The 20,000-nt window shown below is 45.4% G+C and overlaps 1 protein-coding gene across 4 annotated transcripts in view; it reads right to left on the bottom strand.

Annotated features, from left to right (window-relative positions):
• Positions 1-20,000, bottom strand: part of CCDC93 (CCC complex scaffolding subunit CCDC93) — a 104,400-nt gene that overhangs the window by 7,404 nt on the left and 76,996 nt on the right. For 3 of the 4 annotated variants that reach the window (XM_085872735.1, XM_085872733.1, XM_085872734.1), the window contains 4 exons: positions 17,070-17,178; positions 4,675-4,757; positions 4,496-4,533; positions 687-771 (listed from right to left, as the gene is read on the bottom strand). In XM_085872735.1, the coding sequence (XP_085728861.1) occupies positions 687-771; positions 4,496-4,533; positions 4,675-4,757; positions 17,070-17,178 (315 nt within the window). Of the gene's footprint in view, positions 1-686; positions 772-3,290; positions 3,512-4,495; positions 4,534-4,674; positions 4,758-17,069; positions 17,179-20,000 lie in introns of those variants that run through there. The other variant, XM_085872736.1, reaches the window with a different exon arrangement.

The following is a 20,000-nucleotide window of genomic DNA, read 5'->3' as shown; positions in this document are numbered from 1 at the left end:
TCACAGACAGGTTTGCATGAGCGGAATTGGCTTTAATGATGCGTGTGACCACCATTGACCATAATATAAGCTTTGTAGTCTTGTCACATGAGCCTTTTTAAAGCTCGTTTGGCAAGGGCACACACACACACTTGGCAAATCACAAACGAGTCTTAAAAAGTATGTTCCAAGCATGATCAAATGGATTCAGGTCTGGGGAACAGGTGAATGATATTGTGGGTGCTGAAGTACAACACTGACAACAAGTGGATGGCATGGAAAGACAATGGTATCCATAAATATGATTTGACACTTTGCTGCAGTGCAAGAAGGATAACTACAGGCTACGATGGGCAAGTTGCAATTGCCGATGATTGTTTTGTTTTTGGCCATGTTTAATCAACCCGAACTCAAGTATTCCGAGAAGTAATATACAATGACAACTTCATGACAAGTGGGCTGGCCTGTTTGGTGCTACTATATGAGGAAACGGCTCATAATGCAGGCATACCAAGTTAAAATCCTGTAAACTGGGTCATTTGCTCAATGTCTCCAAATGTTTGGCATTCCTCGGAAAAAAATTACAGCATATTTGAATGTTCTTGTCCTCAAGATACAATTATGGGCTGTTTCATAAACCTTGCAGTGTCAGGAAAAATGTGCATGGGCCTGTCAAAAGGAGTTCTGCAATGCCAAAGATAATTCACCTTGGTTTTGTTGTTTTTGATTCCATCAACAATAAGCTCCAGCTGCTTCAGATATTGCTCACGACTCCCCGAGGACCCCATCGCTCTACAATGAACAACATGTACACACTCACCACTCAAATCAAGCAAATGCACAGTATAGCAATTTACTGCAAACAGCACATCACACTATTGGTGAATTAAATTAATAAATGATGCTTGATCTAGTTGATTGAACAGCAGAACAATAAAAATAAAATATTGTTACACAAAAGAGGGGATTCGTAGCCAGATTGTTTTAAGGATAGCATGGTCCATGTGAATCGCATAGTGTAGATTTATTCTTGGAAACAGGGAAAATGTCAGAATAAGTTGTCTCGTCAAAATGAGCTGAGGAGGCAGCGCAGTATATTTATAGACAGTATAGCCAGGGATAAGATTGTATGTGTAAAAACCTCCTGCTAGCGGGCAAAACCAGGTGAAGACTTGGACAAATGGGAGCACGAGAAAGCGCTTCACGCTAAACGTGGAATAATCATGAACTCTTTGGCCAGCATATCGTAAACCATGGTAATGAAGTCAGCTGTAGACCCCTGAAGAGGGAGCGAAAAATGTATTGGGCCACCCCACAAGGCAGGATAGCACAGAAAATTGCACTCCCACAAGCGGCCAATGATGGGACATGCTGCAGGTGAAGGCGGCGGTCCCAGAGTCTATGAAGGTCATAAATGCGCAGGCACCTGAGAGTGGGACCTTGGACTACAAGAGAGAAACATCTCTCTTCTATCTATCTCACTGTTGTTTGCGCTCTCGCCTTCTTCGTCTCTCAGGCTCTTTTCGTCTCCCACTCTTTGTTGTCGAGACAGGGAGGACTGCTCTCTGGAGACGTGGATGCTGCCTCACAATTCTTTGCCTCCACCACATCACACAAGCCACTCTTTACCTGTGCGCCAACTACCTGCAGCCACAAACAGCTTCATGCCTGCTAAAGTCCTCGACTGCTTCCCTTTTGTTCGTAAGAGTGTGGTGTGTGGCACCATAACTGGGTTAGGATTGTCTTTTCCTTGGTTTGTTGATATCCCCATGTCCTGTCCACCCTTTCTCCCAGTATCTCTTTTCTTGTGTTAAAATAAACCCTTATAAATGTAAGAGAAGTTTTCCAATCTTTCGCCTCATGTGTTCCACCACAAAATTCAGCTTAATTGGGAATAACCTTGGGTAACTGTAAAGTGGATCTGAGCGCAGGGTAATTCGTATTTGAATGCAGTTTAGTTTACCACCTTTCAACTGTTTGCGAGGACTCGGAATCACCAAATAAGCTATAATACAACATCGGTCATGTTTAAGTACAGGGATATAAACTTTGAGTCATTTAAAATGCTAAACAAGAGCCAGGTGAGACACCAAGAACTGTCATTATAACTAAATCTATTATTATTCTTCACATCAAATCTTTCCTTTTCTCTAAAGGCCTTATCTCAGATTATCAGTTTGGTTTCAGACACGATCATTCAACGCTGGACATGCTGCTTTATCTGGTGTTGGCTTAATGGCTAGAGTGGTAGGCTTGGGATCCTAGGGTCCTGAGTTCAAATCCTGCTTTGCTGTTGAAGTAATACCAGGTGGAGTTGACAGCCTGTGATCCTTCCTAGGTCGGCAAAATGAGTACCAGCTTGCTGGTATCCTGTGTCGGAGTGGTGACCTGTCCAGGATTGTGCCCAATAGCCAAGGAGACTGCTTAGGCAGCATCAACCATCTGCACAGAGAATGGCCCGAATGGATGGATGGATGTTGCTTCTACTCTCCCAACAATGCAAAATTGTAACAGTTGGAAAGCTCATAATCGATTTTCATGGAACAAAAATTTGTTTGTTTAATCACAAACTTGCCCGTTTTAAAAGACCATCTTCCTGGGATTAGGTAAGAATGGGGCCTCGAGCTTTAACGAGGTGGTAACAATGGCAACATTTATTAAACCATGATAGGAACCCTTTGCAAGGACATGGCAGGAGCACACAAAAGGAAATGAAGTATTATTCATTTAAGCAATAGAAAATATATAATACAGGTTTACATGAGCATGAGAAAATATATAATATTTTACATGAGAAAATATATAATACAGGTTTACATGAGAAAATATATAATACAGGTACATGGAGCACACAAATAAGAACCACAGCCACCACGACAAGAGCAGCAACAACTACGTGTTGTAAAAGATCTATTTTTCACATGTTTCACTTCATCTTACATCCTCATTGAGAGTCACAGACAGACATGCAATATGTTTGTGAAGTCGCTTACAACATGCTATCTTTTGATTGAACCTGTCAGTTGGCACGCCGAGTAACTCCAAAAGGAAGAGCGAAGTTTTTCATTTTAAATATTTTAATTGCAGAACATTGTTTACTTACTGTCATACACCACTAAAATTGATGCCACATACATACCTCTTGTTTAGCAATACAAGTTTACAGATGTGGAATAACACACACACACACACACACACACACACACACACACACACACACACACGCACGCACACACACACACACACACACGCACACACACACACACACACACACACACACACACACACACACACACACACACACACACACGTTTTCTTCTACCTAGTAACCTGACCTGTCTGTAATGTGACTTTACATCCACACAGTAATGGACTTTGTATATGGACACACATTGAGTCCATCTTTTGAGTTCATGTGGATGAGATAAAGTCACATGGATTGTTGAAACCACAAAGATGCAGGTACGGTTTTCGTGCAAGATATTATCCGAATCAAAACGTGATGTTCGTGGAATTGTGGATGTTGATAGACCTGCACATTAAAAGAAGGGTCAACATTAATGTCATCTGTCTGTCTTTCCAACAGAATGCAACATATGCAGCAAAGCAAACAAAGTCATTGTCTGTTTGTGGGCTGCACAGAAAAATACTCCACAACTCCTTTTTTCCTTCGCTTTTACCGTTAAAAAATTATTAGCGTTGATTCAGATCTATGTCAAGTTTCAGATTCATGATTCAAGGAATGAAGATACAACTACAAGTTACACCACCCCCATCCCACACCACCTGCACCCCCCCCCAAACAACCTCCAGAATTTTTTTATTTTTACAATTTGCATTCATCCCAACATATCAGGAATTTACCAACTGGAGGATGTCTGGCATGTCTGATCGTAACAGTGGTCAAGTCCTTATGAGAATATTACTTAGTTTTCCATGTAGTGCTGTGTTCTCCACAAAAAAAAAACATCGGTTTGTGAGTTATGAAAGAAAGTGAGGACAGACTTGTTTGTGGTCGGGTATCGCTTGTGTATGTTGATATTGCACAAAAATTCCCAAATATTGCAGGCAAACTATCGAAAAACGTTTCACTGTTTTTCCTTGAAAGTGAAACTGTATTCTCCAAATCAAAATAAAGTGGGCCTGGTGTTTCTCATATATATATATATATATATATATATATATATATATATATATATATATATATATATATATATATATATATATATATATATATATATATATATACATACATACATACATACATACATACATACATACATACATATATATATATATATACATACATATATACATATATACATATATACATATATACATATACATATACATATATACTATAAGATACACCAGGCTATGTTTCTTTTGTTGAATAACTGCAGTGCAAATAACAAACAAATCGAAAGAGCAAAAACAAATTCTACAAAGACCTTTTTTTTTTCACAGTGAACAGTAATTTTCAAAGAAATGACGTGTACAAACGAAGTGTACTCACTGATGGAAGTTGTCATGAATGGAATTCAAAAGATTAACCTGATAAAGAAGGATGAGAGGAGTGGAGAGGAGGGATTGATAAGGGGGTAGGAGTGAAAAATACATAATCAATGGAAGACACAAATAGGATAAGAAATGGAACTCCAACATTGCAAGCAAGTAAAATGATTCCAAACAAACCTCCTTGTCCAGGCAAAGCTTTTTATCATCCAGGGTATTGTAGAGCGTGTAGAACTGCTTGGTCTCCTTGTGCGTCGCCGAAACTGTGCAAAAGGGCAGGGAACACCGTTCAAAATGCAAACTCCAAAAGTGTACTGCACATACGAGGAATATTGCCGAAATGAGGAACATAGAGGGCCAACGGAAACTTTTCGTACTTTAAATTAGAGTGATAGAAATAATAAAGTTTGAGATTATGTAAGTGCAAATGAGAGGAGAATTACATTTCTATTACATAACTAGCAGGAGTACCCTGCGTTGCCAGCCAACACCGGGTCCTTCCTCTCACCACACCCATTCCCCTCCTACCGTTAGTTACCAAGTGTAGCCGCCTGTGTTCAGTTTCAAGTTTTTTGAAAACCGCTCGCCAAGTGCCTAAAGCAGTCAAGCAAGCACTCCATTCAAAACGGTTGATAAGGAACAGCTGGCTTGCTTGCTCGCTGCTTGGTAACTGAACACAACTCTGGACATCTCGACAGTATACAGTACATACAAAACACCAACAAAAGGACCGTTTTTTATTTAAAGATTTAAAATATTAATCATGACTATTTTCGTTGTTATGAAAACGTACCTTGTTCAGTTTAAAAACGTACATAAACTCAGAGGTGATGTTGAGTGTACGAAAGTATATCTCTCAGGATTTTCCCTGGTGGCCTGCCAATTAATTAATTACGGACACGGGTATTTCACGACCAAGCCAATGTTAATGTTTATTTACTTCACATGACGTGTATTAAATGTCCATCAGTTTGTTTATAAGCTTTGAAAAGTCAGGCAAAAACAAAAAGTTTTTTTCCTTTAATGGAATATCACTATTTTTCTTTCCTCTGCATAATATGAGAATCAATGTACCCTCATTGGGCGGTATATATAAAGACCACTGCCGCAATTGCTGCAGATAAAACATGCATCACCTCGTTTGAGTTGTAATCAAAATGTACCTTTGTTTCCTCAAAAAGGTATCTTCATTTCATGAGGGTAGACGCGTTGTTCACTTTTCATTTATACCTCAGAGGCCTATCAACAATCTGAAGTGTGTTGCGATAAAGATAACTGCGATTTCTGGACGGCTGGATTTCTGGACCCACCCACAGACGTGGACTCAGCTTTATATATTAGAGTGTCAATTAACAAATTAATATTCCTGAGAGAGAAGGAAGCCAAATCAGTGATTATGTTAAAAAAAATTTAAAGTTAATCAACACTTCGGTTTAAACATTTGAAGATGGAGTTAAACATGAAGTACAGATGAGTACTTTCAAAGAAGAAACTTGCTCTCCCTCATGCACAGATTTATCCCCTCTCGTGTTCAGTTGTCTTACCCTTCCTCCCGCCCTTGGTTCACTGAAGCTTGTGGCGAGGCAGTTGTCCTGAAACAACTTGCCTTTGACTCATGGAAAGCAAACCCAACTGAGGGTAATCTCAGTTCCTTCCACAAAGCTCGGAACAAGTGTGTATCTACCCTCAGGAGAGCCAGAAAACAACATCTTTCTCATCTCAAGTATGAACTCTCAAACCTCTCTCCCTCCTCAAAATCCTGGTGGCGTTTAATCAAATCTGTTTCTGGTGTATGTTCCCCCTCCATCCCTTCCCTTACCTCAAACGGCCGCACTGCTGATTCCACACGTGATAAAGCTGAATGTCTAAACTCGGTGTTTGCAGCTAAATCTTGTGTCCTAAACCCATCACTATCTCTACCCACTTTACCCAGTCACACCCAACTGTCCCTGGACTCTGTATCCTTTTCTCCTGACAAGGTGGAGAGCTTGCTTTCAAACCTCGAGTCAGATTCTGCAACCGGTCCAGACGGCATCAGCCCACGTGTCCTCAAAGCCTGCTCTTCTGCTCTTGCTCACCCTCTCTCTGTTCTATTCACCCTCTCATTTGCCCAAGGTCATCTGCCATCTGCTTGGAAATCTGCTAACATCACTGCCCTGCATAAAAGGTGCAAAAACAGATCCCTGTAACTACAGACCAATCAGCCTTCTCCCAATCATCAGCAAGGTGATGGAATCCATCATCGCTTCAGACATGAAATCCTTCCTCTTCTCCAATGGCTTGATTTCCAATCATCAATTTGGTTTCAGACCAGGTCACTCTACCCTGGATATGCTGCTTCTGCTCTCCCATCAATGGATGGAGGTCCTCAATGCCAGACAGGAAATCCGAGCCGTATCCCTGGACATATCACGTGCTTTTGACACAGTCTGGCACCCTGCCCTACTCACCAAACTCTCTTCCCATGGTATTCAAGGCCATCTCCACTCATGGCTCGCAGACTTCCTCTCCTGTCGCAGTCAACGTGTGGCCCTAAATGGAGTTCTTTCATCCCCTCTTCCTGTGCAGGCTGGAGTTCCTCAAGGTAGCGTTCTGGGCCCTGTTCTTTTTCTGGTTTTCATCAATGATCTCTCGGACTCTCTGGAAAATCCTCCATTTCTCTTTGCCGACGACTCCACCCTCTGCCGTACCATCTGTCATCCCTCAGACCGGCAAGCAGCAGCTTCTTCGCTCACTGCAGATCTGGATAAAATCACAAACTGGTCCAACACGTGGAACATGTCCTTCAATCCAGACAAATCTCACACTCTCACTATGTCTCTTCGAAAGGACCGTTTCGAAAACCCCCCCATCCACTTTCTCAACAATCCTCTGGAAGAAGTCTTTTCTTTCAAGCTTCTGGGTCTCACTATCTGCCATGACCTTTCCTGGGAAAGTCACATTTCCAACCTCGCCTCAAAAGCCAGTCGCCGACTGGGAATCCTCCGTCGTGGAAAGTCCTTCCTCGGCCCTCTTGAGCTCCTGACCACTTACAAAGCTTTGTCCGTAGCCTGATGGAGTACTGCTCTCCCCTCTGGGCTGGTGCTCCTGCCTCCCACCTTTCTCGGCTTCACGCTGTCGAAACCAGGGCATTTAAGATCATCGGCATCTCCCGCAATGAAGCTGAGTCTTTGGGCCTCTCACTCAATCACCGCAGGTTGGTCGGTGGTCTTTCTGTCTTCTACCGACTCCACTCCAGGCTTGCCCCCCCTGCTCTCTCTGCGATTTGTCCCCACCACATTTCCACAGGGCGCTCAAGGTCCGCCAACAACCCCCTTCTGGTAAAACTACCAAAATCACGAATCACTGCTCATCTTCACTCTTTCATTCCTCTTTTTTCCCGCCTTTGGAATAAACTTCCTCACTCTATTCTTTCCCATTCTTCCCTCCAGGCTTTCAAAACAGCTGTTCACCACCACCTCTTATCTTCCCCCATCCAAATCCTCGATCTTTTCTACCCCCGATAATCCATCCAAGCCCACTTCCTTCAATTCTCCTGCTTTCCTTCCTGAAAGTCCCTGTAATGTCCATCTTCTCTTCGCCATGTTCCCCGTCCCATCCCCATCCCTCTCCCTTCCACAGTTCACCTAATGTGTCTGTTCCCCACTGTTTTGTCCCTTCCACTCCCGCCCCTCTTGTCTCATGCCTCCTTGCTGTGAGTTGTGTGTTAGCTCTCATACGAGCCTCGACCAAGGTATACAAAAAAAAAGAAAAAAAAGTAATTATTGCAATACAATAAAGGGACTGTTAAAAATAACTTGCTCTTCATTGCTGTTGCAGGAAAAGTTAGTGCACATTAGAATTTGCATCCTCGATTGTGCATGTATGAATGGGCAAATAGGCTGTCGGGATAAAAATGAAATGAAGGGCTCCTATGCATTATGTGTGGGCTTGATTGATAGATTTGCAGCCAAACAGAGAAAACAAATAGAAAAAGTAATGGTTGGCCTGTTAGTGTTTGCAATTGATTTTCCTGGCTCATGACACAGCAAACCATGTTTGAGGTTCCATATGTTACTATTGTTAGGTCAGGCCAGATCAGATTTGGAATGTGCTACAGGTAATATGCAAGCCTGCACTAACCTGTTTCATGATGAGGTTGTCAGCAACTAAACAGTCTCCTCCAACAGTTTTCTTGGTGAGGTGGGTGTATGGACATGGACACCCAACAGGAATAAAATCAAAACCTGTCAAAGGGCAGAGGAGAGCTCCTCGGTGATCCATATCTGGTGCCTGTCTGTGGACGTACTCCTGCAGTTGGGTTACCTTTTTTGAGGAGGTTGGTGGCAGAATTTACACTCTGGCCACCGTAAAATATTTCATTCCGCAAAACACATTTCCTGAGTCAGATTGCGGTGGTGTGTGTTGGGGTTGTGCTGAGGTGTCATCCACGAGACGGCGATCTCCTCAGGTTAACCTGAGGCGGTCCCTTCGGGTGGCTGCCTGGAATGTCCTATCCCTAAGAGAGGATGATCACCCATCTCTGCTGTCATCTGAGCTCCAGCGTTTGAACATCGGTATCGCGGCACTCTCTGGGATTCGGAGACCGGATCGTGGTGAGATCATGGCAGGTGTTGACAGCAATTACCACTCTTGTCGCTCTGATCTCTGATGGTAACCCTGTAGCTGTGTCCAATAAGCTGACTCCCATGATAACTGAGGTAACACTGACCAGTCAACGAGCATATTATGAGACCGAGGATTCGTAACTCCTTGGGAGTCATTTCGCTGGTCTCTGTTTGTGCTCTGAATGAGGTGAGTGATCCCAGTGTGAAGGACACATTCAATGCCATGCTCGAGTCTGTGGTTGATCACTGCCTTGTCTTGTTCTAGTCTTGGGGGATTCTAGACTCTTCCAGTTCTAGTTCTAGACTCTTCTAGTCTTGGGGGATTTCACTACATCGACTGGCATGGACAGGAATGGTTATGAGACATGCGTTGGTCCACATGAGTCTGGAACTGTGAACAAAAATAGCACCAAGTTCCTTGACTTTGCAAGAAGTCGTGGACTTTGGGTGGCTGGTTTATATTTTCAGCACCCACAACCTCATCGCTGAACTTGGTATTCCAACGCTGGTGTTGTGGCAAAGAATATTGATCACGTACTCATTGATGGTCACTGGAGGATGATTCAGAACTGCAGGGTCGACCGGAATGCTCAGTTCTTCAATACAACCACAGGCTTGTGATAACAACTCTGAAGTTTTTTTTTTTTTTTTTTTTTTTTGTATACCTTGGTCGAGGCTCGAATGAGAGCTAACACACAACTCACAGCAAGGAGGCATGAGACAAAAGGGGCGGGAGTGGAAGGGACAAATCATTGGGGAACAGACACAGGTGAACTGTGGAAGGGAGAGGGATGGGGATGGGACGGGGAACATGGCGAGGGGAAGATGGACATTAAAGGGACTTTCAGGAAGGAAAGCAGGAGAACAGAAGGAAGCGGGCTTGGGTGGCATATCGGGGTAGAAAAGATCGAGGATTTGGATGGGGGAAGATAAGAGGTGGTGGTGTACAGCTGTTTTGAAAGCCTGGAGGGAAGAATGGGAAAGAATAGAGTGAGGAAGTTTATTCCAAAGGCGGGAAATAAGAGGAATGAAAGAGTGAAGATGAGGAGTGATTCGTGTTTTTGGTAGTTTTACCAGAAGGGGTTGTTGGCGGACCTTGAGCGCCCTGTGGAAATGTGGTGGGGACAAATCGCAGAGAGAGCAGGGGGGGCAAGGCTGGAGAGGAGTCGGTAGAAGACAGAAAGACCACCGACCAACCTGCGGTGATTGAGTGAGAGGCCCAAAGACTCAGCTTCGTTGCGGGAGATGCCAATGATCTTAAAAGCCCTGGTTTCGACAGCGTGAAGTCGAGAAAGGTGGGAGGCAGGAGCACCAGCCCAGAGGGGAGAGCAGTACTCCATCAGGCTACGGACAAAAGCTTTGTAAGTGGTCAGGAGCTCAAGAGGGCCGAGGAAGGACTTTGCACGACGGAGGATTCCCAGTCGGCGACTGGCTTTTGAGGCAAGGTTGGAAATGTGACTTTCCCAGGAAAGGTCATGGCAGATAGTGAGACCCAGAAGCTTGAAAGAAAAGACTTCTTCCAGAGGATTGTTGAGAAAGTGGATGGGGGGTTTTGTAAACGGTCCTTTCGAAGAGACATAGTGAGAGTGTGAGATTTGTCTGGATTGAAAGACATGTTCCACGTGTTGGACCAGTTTGTGATTTTATCCAGATCTGCAGTGAGCGAAGAAGCTGCTGCTTGCCGGTCTGAGGGATGACAGATGGTACGGCAGAGGGTGGAGTCATCGGCAAAGAGAAATAGAGGATTTTCCAGAGAGTCCGAGAGATCATTGATGAAAACCAGAAAAAGAACAGGGCCCAGAACGCTACCTTGAGGAACTCCAGCCTGCACAGGAAGAGGGGATGAAAGAACTCCATTTAGGGCCACACGTTGACTGCGACAGGAGAGGAAGTCTGCGAGCCATGAGTGGAGATGGCCTTGAATACCATGGGAAGAGAGTTTGGTGAGTAGGGCAGGGTGCCAGACTGTGTCAAAAGCACGTGATATGTCCAGGGATACGGCTCGGATTTCCTGTCTGGCATTGAGGACCTCCATCCATTGATGGGAGAGCAGTAGCAGCATATCTAGGGTAGAGTGACCTGGTCTGAAACCAAATTGATGATTGGAAATCAAGCCATTGGAGAAGAGGAAGGATTTCATGTCTGAAGCGATGATGGATTCCATAACCTTGCTGATGATTGGGAGAAGGCTGATTGGTCTATAGTTACAGGGATCTGTTTTTGCACCTTTTTTATGCAGGGCAGTGATGTTAGCAGATTTCCAAGCAGATGGCAGATGACCTTGGGCAAATGAGAGGGTGAATAGAACAGAGAGAGGGTGAGCAAGAGCAGAAGAGCAGGCTTTGAGGACACGTGGGCTGATGCCGTCTGGACCGGTTGCAGAATCTGACTCGAGGTTTGAAAGCAAGCTCTCCACCTTGTCAGGAGAAAAGGACACAGAGTCCAGGGACAGTTGGGTGCGACTGGGTAAAGTGGGTAGAGATAGTGATGGGTTTGGGACACAAGATTTAGCTGCAAACACCGAGTTTAGACATTCAGCTTTATCACGTGTGGAATCAGCAGTGCGGCCATTTGAGGTAAGGGAGGGGATGGAGGGGGAACATACACCAGAAACAGATTTGATTAAACGCCACCAGGATTTTGAGGAGGGAGAGAGGTTTGAGAGTTCAGACTTGAGATGAGAAAGATGTTGTTTTCTGGCTCTCCTGAGGGTAGCTACACACTTGTTACGAGCTTTGTGGAAAGAACTGAGATTGCCCTCAGTTGGGTTTGCTTTCCATGAGGCAAAGGCAAGTTGTTTCAGGACAACTGCCTCGCCACAAGCTTCAGTAAACCAAGGGCGGGAGGAAGGGTAAGACAACTGAACACGAGAGGGGATAAATCTGTGCATGAGGGAGAGCAAGTTTCTTTGAAAGAATTCCCAGGATGAGTTGATGTTTGAGAAAGTAGTGATAGGAGACCAGTCTGTAAGTTTGATGGCTGCTCGGAGACCCTGCCAGTCGGCTTGAGTGAAATGCCAGACTCGACGGCGGTGAGGTGGTTCTCTGATAACAGCCAGAGAGATGTCCACTTTAACAAGGACGTGGTCAGAAGAACCAATTGGAGCGAAGGAAGAGCAGCAGATATTGTCAGGGAAATTTTTCAAAATCAGATCCAGAAGAGATGGAGTACCATTGGTTGAGATCCGGGTCGGGAAGTTGACCGATTGAGTCAGTCCCAATGAGTCACAGAAAGCTTTTGCTGATGTCCCATGGCAGGTGAGAGAGGTACCCACACCTAGCCAACTGGCGTGATGACAATTGAAGTCGCCACATAAGAGGAAGAGAGAGTTTGGATGAGAAGATAGAAGATGGTCCATGTTTTCGGAGAGTGAGGTGTAGATGGAGTCATCACTGTTCGGTGGACGGTACAGTACACATATAAACATGAGGTGGGAGTGGAGGGGAAGCCGAAGCCAGAGGTATTCCTGGGGGTGTGGGGGAGTGAGAGCAGTGCAGGGAGAGTGAGGAATAGAGTCTTTGATGAAGAGAGCAACACCTCCACCAGGACGAGGCTCAGGTCTGTCATACCGTAAGAGGGAGTAACCAGGGAGAGATACTTGGGAGTCAGACACGTCTTGGGAGAGGAAAGTTTCTGTTAGGCAGATAATGTCTGGTTTGTCAGTGGCAACCTGCATGGAAAGATCTGAAAGGTTTGAGCGAAGGCCCCGGATATTTGAGGTCCACACTTTTAATGAAGAGGTAGGGGAGGAGGCTTTGGGTGCAGGAGGTGGAGGGGGCGGGGGAGGGTAGGACGAGGGACGAGGGGGGAGGTAAGGAGGGTTGCTGAAGGAGTGTGGGGTATTGCAGAATAGCGAGGGGAGGGGGCCGAATGAGGAGGAGAAAAGGCTCTGTGGTGCTGGGAGAGAGGGGGGACAAGAGACAAGGAAGATGGCAGTTGAGTATTTGAGGAGGTGGAGTGATGAGATGGAGGTGAGAGGGCAGTGGAGGGAGGCAGGTTGGTGGATGAGAGGGGGGCAACTTAGAGAAGGAAGAGTGAGGGGGATGAAAGGTGGGAGAAAGGTCAGGGGGAATTTTTGAAAGAGGTGAGAGGGAGGCTTGGAGGGAGAAGAGTGGGATGGTTGCTTTGAGAGTGAGAGTGAGGGGTGAGGGGGTGAGTTGGCACTGAAGTTGGAAAAAAGAATGGTTGATGGAAAGCGAGCATCCATGGCAAACTGTGGTTTTTAAAAGTTTTAGGTCAGAGATGCGATTTAACACAATTCTTGATGGATGCAATGAAGGCGAATTCAGAGCATGGAGAGAAGAAGCGCTGTAATAGTTGGATTTTTAGGCAAGGAATGAAGGAGAGGTCGAAATGAGAGCAGTCTGTTAAAATAGCAGAAGAGTAGTGCATTGTGAAACAGTAAAGAGTACCACATGTGTGAGAGAGGAAGATGAAGCATTATAAGATCGTTTTTGTTGTTAATATTAATGTATGAGAGAGTTCAACAGATTAGGTCATGGAAGTGTAAAAAAAAAAAAAAAGAAATCGAGGAAGACGAGGAGGAAGTTAAGAGGAAGAAGAAGTAGCAGAATCGGGAGAAGGTGAGCGTGTTGTTGTTGTTGTTGTTGGGTATATATATATATATATATATATATATATATATATATATATATATATATATATATATATATATATATATATATATATTTTTTTTTGAGATAAGAAAGAGATTAGTTGGGAGAATGGGGGATGTTTGGAAAGTGGGGAGGATGAAAATTGAAGGTAATGGGGAGGATAGAAATTGAAGGTAATGGGGAGAAAAAACAAACAAACAAACAAAAAAAAACGATCGAACACCAAGTGGAACCGGTAGGCCTCAAGCCTAGGACTAGGCCTCAAACACCAGGTAAGAACGTCGACATAAATACTCACAAAATAGCACGATTTTTGAAACAAAACCGAACTAGGAACACACATTAACATGTAGGTGAGAAAATTAAACAGTTAAAACGGGACAAATAACAACCGGAACTTAACTTTGAGAATGTCAGCAGGGAGCCCCGAAGGAGACCTCTTGCCGCTCAAAACCGGAACCGGAAACCACCAAGTTGCAGCTTAAATCCAGGAGAATGTTAAACATCCCAACCTCGGCTGGATGTTGGCAAGTTCGAGGATGAGAGAGTAGCTGAGGAGTTTGCGAACAGGCTGATTGGGGATTTCAGGGGTCTTGGTGTTTTGGGGAATGCTGAAGGGTTATTGAGTGCCTTCAAGACGACTGTGGTGAATGGGCATAAGGCGCTGAGGGGGGTGGAGTATTTGTGATAATAGTCACGTGCTGAGGCATGCATGTATCTGTACGTGCCCGCTTGAGGTTCGGAGTAATGTACATCCGGACACGCAATAAACAGAGTTACGACTACGCTCACACTCGCTACGTGCCTCACTGCACCCCAGACATTACAGTTGGCGACGATGGATTGGGATCGGATCACTGCTCATGGCAGAGAGCATGTTTTCGTCGGCAATGACTGAGTTGTTTCCGGAGCAATTGGATGGCCAGGTGCACACGGTGCCGGGAAAATCATCACAGCTCACGCGATACGAGTTCGATCACCTGGCAAGGAGCCCAGGGGAGCGCATCGCGAGTTTCGTCGCGCGGGTGAGACATCTCGCCGTCGCCTGCAAATTCACGTCGAGTGAACGGCAGGCCATGCTCAAAGATCGTTTTATTGCTGGATTGCAAGACTCGGACATGGTTTCGGCGATACTACGACTGAAGTACGAGGACATTACGTTCAATTCAGCAGTCGCAACGGCATCGGCCGTCGAACAGACGCTGAGAGATGTCCAAGCCATTGCCGGCCAGAGCCTCACAGGTGGTCCGGAGGTCCACGTGGCGTGGAACAACCCCGATGACCCGGGGCAAGACCTGCAACCTGTGTGAGGCCACCCCGACGACCCGGGGCGAAACCTGCAACCTGTGCAAGGTTTTGTACATGACGTACGCTTTTACGTCCCGGAGAAGACATGCAACCTGCACGAGGCAACCCAGACGACCCGGAGCAGGTCCTGCAGCCGATGATGAGCCTGTTTTCAATTGGTCCGGTGGTAACAAGACCATTGACAGTGGAGATCGAGGTGAACGAGACTCCGATCATTTTTCAAATTGATACCGGGGCCGCGGTGTCGATCATGGGCGAACGGACCGCTCGTAGACTCAACGGTCTCAACCTTATCAGGTCTACCCTCACGCTGTACACGTACACCAGCGAAGCGATTACGCCACTTGGAGTGACAGACGTATCTGTGACCTACCGAGGTCAAAGCGCCGTGCTTTCGCTGTTCGTGGTACGAGGGGAGGGGCCGGCGCTCCTGGGCCGAGACTGGCTGACTCGCCTCAGGCTAGACTGGATGGCGCCAGCCATTCACCTTGGGCGACCTGTGCCAAGCCGATTAGAGGATCAGTCGGAGGAGGTTTTTCAAAAGCATCAAGATTTGTTTTGCAACGAGCCTGTACAACTCGAGGATGTGCAGGCAAAGCTTTTGAGGAAGGAGCGAGGGGTGCCTCCCTTTGAGCTCACGGGCGAGGTCCTGCTGGGGGCAGGGGCCGCGCGGATGCAGAGTTGGTGTCTGTTCCTTGCTTCCTACAACTACGATATACAGTTCCGGAGCAACGGGGGGCATGCCGACTGCGATGGTCTCTCGCGCTTGCCCTGCGCGGAGGGTCCAGCTTCGTCTGAATCAGCCGACCAGGTTGATGTGTTTGCACCGAGCCAGGTCCGGGGTGGGCTGGTCACTGCCAAGCAGGTCGCGGTGGAGTCGGCTCATGATACAGTACTCGCCCGTGTCGTTCAGGCGATTCCAATGGGGGATTGGAGCAGAGTACTCGCCTGAGTCGTTCAGGTGATTTCAACGGGGGATTGGGGCGAGCTGCCAACGACGGTGGGAGCAGCTCATGATCTGGCGCGCGCTCGTGTCGTGCAGGCGATCGTTCAGCACGTGATCGCCTCGAGCGCGGTCTGCATAGTCTCTGCGCCTTCGGCCGTTCATTCCGCAACCGAGCTCTGGTTGTTCACAAAGTTGTTGTGGTGGCCGGGGTTGGGGAGAGACATTGAACGGGTGGTTAAGCATTGCGCTGCTGGGCAGGCAAATGCCGATAAGCCGCGTGTGAGCGGAATGTGTTTGATGGTGATCGATGCGTTCGCTGAGTGGCCGGAGCACTTCGACGGGCATTGCGGTGCAGGGGCTGCGGCCGATCGTTGATAATAAAAGCATACCTGAGAGATTGGGTTCTGGTAACGATCCGCCATTCCTCACAGATGTGTGTAATGATCTTGTGCATCGCGGCGGTTACAATCAAAGTTGTTCAAGTCTTTTTGGAACACCCTGTATTTCCTCAATCACCTCTCTCAAAATTACCTTTTTCATTCTTCTCCATCTCAAAACAAGTCAGTCTTGTCAGGTTTTATTTCCTTTGGGTTCACATTTCAATCGCTTAAAGTGCAAAACAAGATCAATTTGTCCATTTTGTCAAGAGATATTTAACAAAGCTATCACTGATTACTTCCTTAGAACATCTGCCATTCTTTGTTGAAAAACTCCTCAACTCTGCCACACAGTGAAGCTTGATGGTGATATTTTCTCCATCATGGCCAGATAACTTTTGATGATTTATGTGTTTTCATATCCTACTGCACCTCTGTTTTACATATTGTCAATAGGTCCATGAATCAATCTTGTTCGGACAAGGGATGGTTATTCCCTCTTCCTGGTGCACCTGTATGCAGTGTTCATAACCAAAAACTCACCCAGCATGCACCTGTTAAAACTGTTACTTGGACAGAAAAGAGCAATCAAATTACCCCAACTGTTACCGTCGTGGAAGACGTGTGACCGTAACAATAACAGACAGCATGAAAGACAATAGTTTAGAAAGTATCAAGGCAATATGCAAAGCTGGGGGACAACCTCACATGCCAATTTCACCTTGGTTGTAAAGCTCGAGAAATCGGCGTTGATACTGGGTAAGCTCAGCACGGCTTGGCACGTCATCCATGCGTCGCTGCAGCATGGCAATGTCGCGGTTCTTTCGAGCCTGATGCAAACACATTGTTGATGGAGTAATTAGAAATAAAAAAGTAAATTCCTTAAGATCACAAAAGACCCAAATAAAAGTCTGATTACTCCAACTCAAGTGATCACCATCTGCAAATAAATTGACAATTAAAATGAACAACCAAAAATGTCAAACAATTCGACTTTGCATAATTTCTTAACAGTACAGGAAACCAAATTTGAGGTTAAATCAAGATTCACTTATATACATGTACCTGTTGCAGCACTCAGTAAATGTACACTGAACATTTAAAGCAATTGGGTGAGAGATTAATTAGCTTGTGCAGAAGTACATGCTAAAACAATTCCATGATAAATATTCATCAGCTATTCAAAGAAAGCCCAAACATCATTCATAACACTTCATTGTACAGCTGTGGCTGATATGATAGCCTAAGGCCTAGACATATCGACAATCACGTCAAGATTGGATTTGAATTTGAGCCCAGCTATTACACACTGTCATCTTGGTGGTTTGTAGGTGTGGCAAGGCATCAACATATGTGCTGTTTCTCAGATTACGTTCAAACTAGGTGGCCCATCTGCTGGCATTAGTTTGTGGACGTTAAAGATCCCACAGTGTCCTCAAATAATAGTAGGCAAGCTATCACCGGCACCCTGGCCAAATTACAAATTCCTGTTTTAACCTACAGGGGTCACACCTTTTATCAGCAGCACAGATGCATTCGCAGGAAATGTTGCTACCTGAAGTCATGTGCTGCAAATGAAAGAATAATAATAATAAAAAATAAAACCCCGACATTTGCAGACTCGACATTCCTGGATCCCACGTATTCGCGGTTCAAAAATGGAACCTGCTTCTACATTTGTGGCCTGTGCTTCCCATAATCGTATTTTTTACGCTTCACAAAAACCATCTTCCACCAGCCTGCATAAACAATCCCCCACCAGCCATGTACATAACACAATTACAACATCATCTTTTACCAGGCATACATAAACTACCTCCAGCCATGCAAAAACAATCACCCGCAAGATGCTCGCAGAACAGTTCTAAAACCATCTCCCACCAACGATGCATAAAGCAGAACTATACGTGCACACAATCTACCACCGCCATCCCCCATTGAACAATGCACACACGACCCACACCTCCTTCATCGACACACAACCCTTGCACGACCATTGATGTGCAGCATGTCCTGGGTCTCAATCTTTCTTCTCGTCCCGCTGCCTTTACCTGTTGCGATTCCTCATGCCCGTGGACTTTTTAAGCACATTGGTCGATCATGGGGTCCTAAGCGTACGAGCAGTGCAGGAGATGTGTCTGCTCCGAAGAGGCAGAAAAGAAGGTGATGAGCTTGGGCCGGAAAGTGGAGTTGCTTTGATCTCTTCAGTTAAGAATAAAAAAAAAAACAGTCAATTTGGAAAAATTGTTTCTGCATCATTTATAATTCATCAAAATGTGGCATTATTGGAAGGGGGTAATACTTTTGCAGGCCACTGTATATTGGCTGTTGGAGACATCTCTTTTTCTGTTTCTCAGCGGTTTTGTAAATCTCAGTTTTTTTTTTTCTGGTGTTCATTTATGGATTTGCATGCCTTCCGAAGAAAAAATCAGGATGTCTGCTTTTTAATTATGTAAATGGCATACCAAAGATGGCAATTTACAAAACTAGAGAAGCCCGAGTTCTCAGTGACAGAAGTAAAAGTGCACTTTTTTTGCCTTAAGGTGATGATATCTGCACGTATGAAATTGGAGCATGCATATCAAACTGATGTGGTTACCCTTCGGGGTGGATTAGCGGGGGTAGAAAAGATCGTGGTTTTGGATGGGGAAGATAAGAGGTGGTGGTGAACAGCTGTTTTGAAGACGTGGAGGGAAGAGTGGGGTTGAAGAGAGTGTGGGAGTATATGTCAAAGGCGGGAAAAAAGAGGAATGAAAGAGTGAAGGTGAGCAGTGATTCGTAATTTTGGTAGTTTTATCAGGAAGGGGTTGCTGGCAGACCTTGAGTGCCCCGCGGAAATATAGGGGGAGGACATATCACAGACAGAGTGGGGGGGGGGGACGAGAGAAGAGACAGTTTATAGACAGAAAGACCAGAGACCTGTTTGCGGTGAGAGAGTGAGAGGCCCAAAGACTCAGCCGCACCGTGGGAGATATTAATGATCCGAAGTGCCTTGGTTTCCACAGCGTGAAGCCGAGAAAGGTGAGAGGTGGGAGCACCAACCCAGAGAGGAGAACAGTACTCCATCAGGCTGTGGACAAAAACTGATATGTGGTCAGGAGCTCAGGTGGGCTGAGGAAGGACTTTGCACGATGGAGGATGCCCAGTTGGCGAGTGGAATGGGCGGCCAAGGTTGGAAATGTGGCTTTCCCAGGAAAGATCACGGCAGATCATGAGACGCAGAAGCTTGAATGAAAGGACTTCTTCAAGAGGATTGTTGAGAAAATAGATTGGGGGGGAGGGGTGGGGGTTCCAAACAGTCCTTTCGGAGAGACATAGAGAGTGTGACATTCATTTGTAAAAGAGTTATGGTGCAATGGCAATGTTTTTACCTCCACCACCAAAGGTGAATGGAGGTTACATTTTCACCCCTGTCTGTTTGCTTGTTTGTCTGTGAGCAGGTCATCTCAAAAGAGTTATGGATGGATTCAGACTAAACTAGAGGGGGAGCACTCGGGAGAGTGCAAAACCTCCGCCGCCAATACTGCTGGGTCACTCAAGTGAACCTTCTTATATCTTATTCATTAAATATAATGTCAACAGTGCTGATAGAGTTATAGTTGTTTTCTCCATTTCTTTTGGGGGGGGTTGGAAATCACTTAAAACATGTAGA

The sequence above is a fragment of the Eptatretus burgeri genome, chromosome 3 (assembly GCF_056783735.1).
Source record: "Eptatretus burgeri isolate ZD-2024b chromosome 3, Ebu_testis_v1, whole genome shotgun sequence".
Taxonomy (NCBI): domain Eukaryota; kingdom Metazoa; phylum Chordata; class Myxini; order Myxiniformes; family Myxinidae; genus Eptatretus; species Eptatretus burgeri.
The sequence above is the reverse complement of the archived record's forward strand: the minus strand, read 5'-3'. Positions and strand labels throughout refer to the sequence as shown.